Source organism: Planococcus citri, chromosome 1, assembly GCF_950023065.1.
Source record: "Planococcus citri chromosome 1, ihPlaCitr1.1, whole genome shotgun sequence".
NCBI classification, from domain to species: Eukaryota; Metazoa; Arthropoda; class Insecta; order Hemiptera; family Pseudococcidae; genus Planococcus; species Planococcus citri.
The window spans coordinates 73,288,151-73,292,191 of NC_088677.1; the positions used below are offsets into that span (position 1 = coordinate 73,288,151).

Sequence of the window (4,041 nt, forward strand, 5' to 3'; positions counted from 1 at the left end):
TTGAAACCCACGTATACATGGAAAAACCGTAAATTTAGAATTCTAAAGATTAAAACAATGCATTGTACGTAAGAAACGTGGCAGGTATTTCTATTTACTTATACATTATTGGTACATTAATCATCTTGAAATTTGGGCTTATTTTAGGTACCTACTGAATTTAATATAGATTGGAGAAAATATCTGATGTAACGTAATAATGAAAATCTGATGCAATATTAAACTAATAGATAAATACAAGCGGTATTTTTTCACGTTATAGAAAGCTGATAGTTGATAGATATATCATATATGGTACCGAAATAATCAAAGTACCAAGCCGATAACCTTTGATTATAAAAGGAAAATATTTTATACATATTATAAGTGCAATTAATTTCCATGATAGCCTCAATGATTGCTATTCTATACAGATTATAGGTAGTCGATGCGGTGAAAGAACTTATGAAGTTTTCGTGTTAAAAGTAGTTATAGGTAATTCTTTCATCCACGCGCGTTGCTTGTTTTAAAATAATTTTTTTTTTTACATATTTATATTTAAAAATTTTACCTACAAAAATCATGGTTGTCAACGAAAATGCTAAAGCGGAAATAACGGTAATTATTTAAATTTTTAATAAGTATATTTTTTTCTATAAGTATTCTAATTATAACTTATCATGTTCAGCTAACCTATATTAGAAATTTATTTTACTGTGTGCCTAGATCAAAATTGTCGAACCTATAGGTATTTTTCAATTTCGCATTGCATTATTTTCAATTTAAAAAAAAAAAAATAAATAAGTCGTGCTTTCTACACTATTATTTATTTTTAACGTTTAAGTACATACGTAGATAGGGTGAGTTTTTTTTTTTTTTTTTTTTTTTTTGTTTAAAAACGCTACAATAATTATTTCTTTACCTATTTTAATAAAAGAAAAATTATCTACTTATATGTTCCAATCTTGAAAGAGTGTACAATTCCACAGAATTTCTTCCTTTTCATTAAAAAAATGTTGATTTTTATTTTAAAAATCAGAATTTAAATTAATTTTTTTCTCCATTGGAAATTGAACATTCGAAAACCTATAGTTAAAATATTTAGGTACTTATAATAAAAACTAAGACGAATATTTTGTATTTCTCTAGCCCAAAAGAAAACAAGGAGACGGACAGTACATCAAGGAAGGTTCTGACGAAAGTACTTGGTTAATTTTTGCTCCAAAAGCTGATGCAGTTGGTAGTTTAGAAACGTGTTTGAATTTATTCACGGTGAGTAAAACTGAATCTAAAATATCATCCAATTATCTAGAGCTAGTGAAATAGGTAAAAAATACCTCAACTTTTGAACTATCCTTAGAAACATGGAGTGTATTTGAGACACATCGAATCCCGAGCATCTACTAGAGATTTGAGTAAATACGAGTTTGTGGTAGAATGTGCCCCCAGCAAAGGTCTTCACGAAGCTATTGAAAATTTAAAACTTAATGTAACTTATCTGAACATAATTTCTCGCGATTTCAATGAAGAATCAGGTAATACCCAGAATTATCATATCATGATTAAAATTCGAAATAAATAAGCAGCATGAAAGATAATACTTAATTGTGTACCTAGTACCTAGGTACTTCCATGTTCATATAATTATACAACTTTACACACGTTAATTCAACTCCAAATTTCAATCCTCTACTTTTAGGAACTTTACCTTGGTTTCCTAGGAAGATCAAAGAACTGGACAGATTTGCGAATCAAATTTTGAGTTATGGATCAGAATTAGATTCTGATCATCCTGGATTCACTGATTCAGTGTACAGAGCTCGAAGGAAATATTTCGCAGATATTGCTTTCAATTACAAGCAGTAAGTATTGCATTTTTGTTTCAAATTTCTCTATTCAATTGTAAAGGAAAATTTCATTTTGCAAGCAATTATCCTTGTATTTAATCGAACAAATATTTTTCCAGTGACCAACCGTTACCTCATGTTGATTACACCGATGAAGAAATCAAAACCTGGGGTGTAGTTTACAAACAATTAGTAGACCTATACCCGAAGTACGCCTGTCGTGAATTTAACCACGTTTTCCCATTACTTATTGAAAATTGCGGTTATAGAGAAGATAATATACCGCAGCTGCAGGATATTTCAAATTTTCTAAAAGGTAGGTAAACAATTATGCTGCCCCCAAGATCGAAAAAATCAATTATTGGCAAATATGTAGGTATAGTTGATTTTTCAATAGGTACCTAATTTTAAATTTCATGACTATTCTACTGTATTATTTCAGATAGCACCGGGTTCATTTTGAGGCCAGTAGCTGGATTACTATCCTCTCGAGATTTTTTGGCTGGTTTAGCATTCAGGGTGTTTCATTCGACTCAATACATTCGCCATCACAGTTTACCTCTTTATACACCAGAACCTGACGTATGCCATGAACTCTTGGGACATGTTCCTTTATTTGCCGATCCAGAGTTCGCTGATTTTTCGCAACAAATTGGTTTAGCATCGTTGGGAGCTCCGGATGAATACGTACAAAAACTTGCAACAGTCAGTTACCTATTTGATTTTGTATCTAAGTATTATTTCTGTACACATCTAAATAGGTAGATTTGCCATTATTTTGTGTGCGTAACTGTTACAGTGTTATTGGTTTACTGTTGAATTTGGTCTTTGCCGTCAAGATGGGCAGATAAAAGCTTTTGGAGCCGGACTTTTATCTTCATTCGGAGAATTGGAGTATTGCGTTAGTGATAAACCTGAGCTTAGACCGTTTGAACCTGAAAAAACTGCAGTTCAATCGTATCCAATAACCGAATATCAACCGGTGTATTATGTGGCTGAATCATTCGAGGATGCTAAGAATAAAATGATGTGAGTGTTTTCAAAATTTTTCTTTTTTTCGTTTATCTGAAATGTAATTACCTACTCAAGTTAACTGAAGTAAGATGTAGAGAAGTGATAGGTTCCTAGAAAAAACCAAAAGATATAAAATCTGATTTTTATTTCATCTGACGAGTTTTTGGAAAATGTCAGATTCTTTCTTTTTCTCAACTAGGTAGGTACTTGAAGTTCAGTGAGCACGCCAAGAGGGGGAGGAGGGTACTCAGTCACTCTCCACTAAGTATTCATATACACCTAATCTTAATGTGTTGTTGTTGTTGTTGTTGTTTTTTTTAATGCATTTTAGAATAACCAAGTGTAAATAAATTTTTGTTGCAGAGAATTTTCCCAAACGATACCTCGTGAGTTTACCGTAAGGTACAACCCATACACTCAAAGCGTGGAATTATTGACGTCCAAGTCACAAGTTGAAGGTGTAGTAAAGAAACTTAGCGGCGACATACTACTTCTTTTAGAAGCTTTAAGAAAATTATAAAAATCTGTTATTCCAATTCGTAAACAATGCATTCACTAATTTGGCCAAGTACTACTTACCTAACTTAGGTAATTATATAGAAGTAGGCCCTAAGTGTAACGTAGATAGTTACTCAACAATTTCAAAGTTCACTATAAATAAGAGGTACCGATTTTAAATTATTCAAGATTGATTAAATTTTGTAAAAAAAAAAAAAATGAAACTTGTGAGTCGTTGGGTATTTTTTTACATAGGTATTTACATTACACTTACCTATACGCGATAATTAAGTAGGTATGTAGTTAATTGTATCTATATTAAGTGCATAATTTATTTATTTAATTTCAATACAAACTAAACGTTGAAATATGTTTCATTTTCATTTTTCAATTGGTACTTTTAAAAAGCAAGAACCCCGTCAACCAAAAAAATATAATAATAAGTATCAGTAAAAAATCGTGTCAGGTATAGGTGGGCAATTCTAATTTTAAAAAAATAAAAGTCTAATTTAAAATTACTGTAGGTAAGTAGGTACTTAAATGAATTTGTGAAAGATTGTATTCTCAATCTCTTGCTATACCTAACTGAGAAAGGGAGAAAAAATTAAAATTCATATCGAACAGTCTCAACTCTCAATTTAATTTCAACTTGAAATGTTGAATATGAATTCGGAAATCAGAATTGGACATGAATGTAAATAAG

At 30.8% G+C, this 4,041-nt stretch overlaps 1 protein-coding gene across 1 annotated transcript; it reads left to right on the forward strand.

The window, feature by feature from the left end:
• Nucleotides 1-368: 368 nt before the first annotated feature.
• Hn (phenylalanine-4-hydroxylase) lies at nt 369-3,706 on the forward strand. Its single transcript, XM_065343892.1, has 8 exons — nt 369-597; nt 1,129-1,251; nt 1,340-1,514; nt 1,679-1,841; nt 1,946-2,142; nt 2,269-2,531; nt 2,626-2,855; nt 3,204-3,706. The coding sequence occupies exons 1-8, from the start codon at nt 562-564 to the stop codon at nt 3,358-3,360; spliced, it is 1,344 nt and encodes a 447-aa protein (XP_065199964.1). The 5' UTR covers nt 369-561; the 3' UTR covers nt 3,361-3,706.
• The last annotated feature ends 335 nt before the right edge of the window (nt 3,707-4,041 follow it).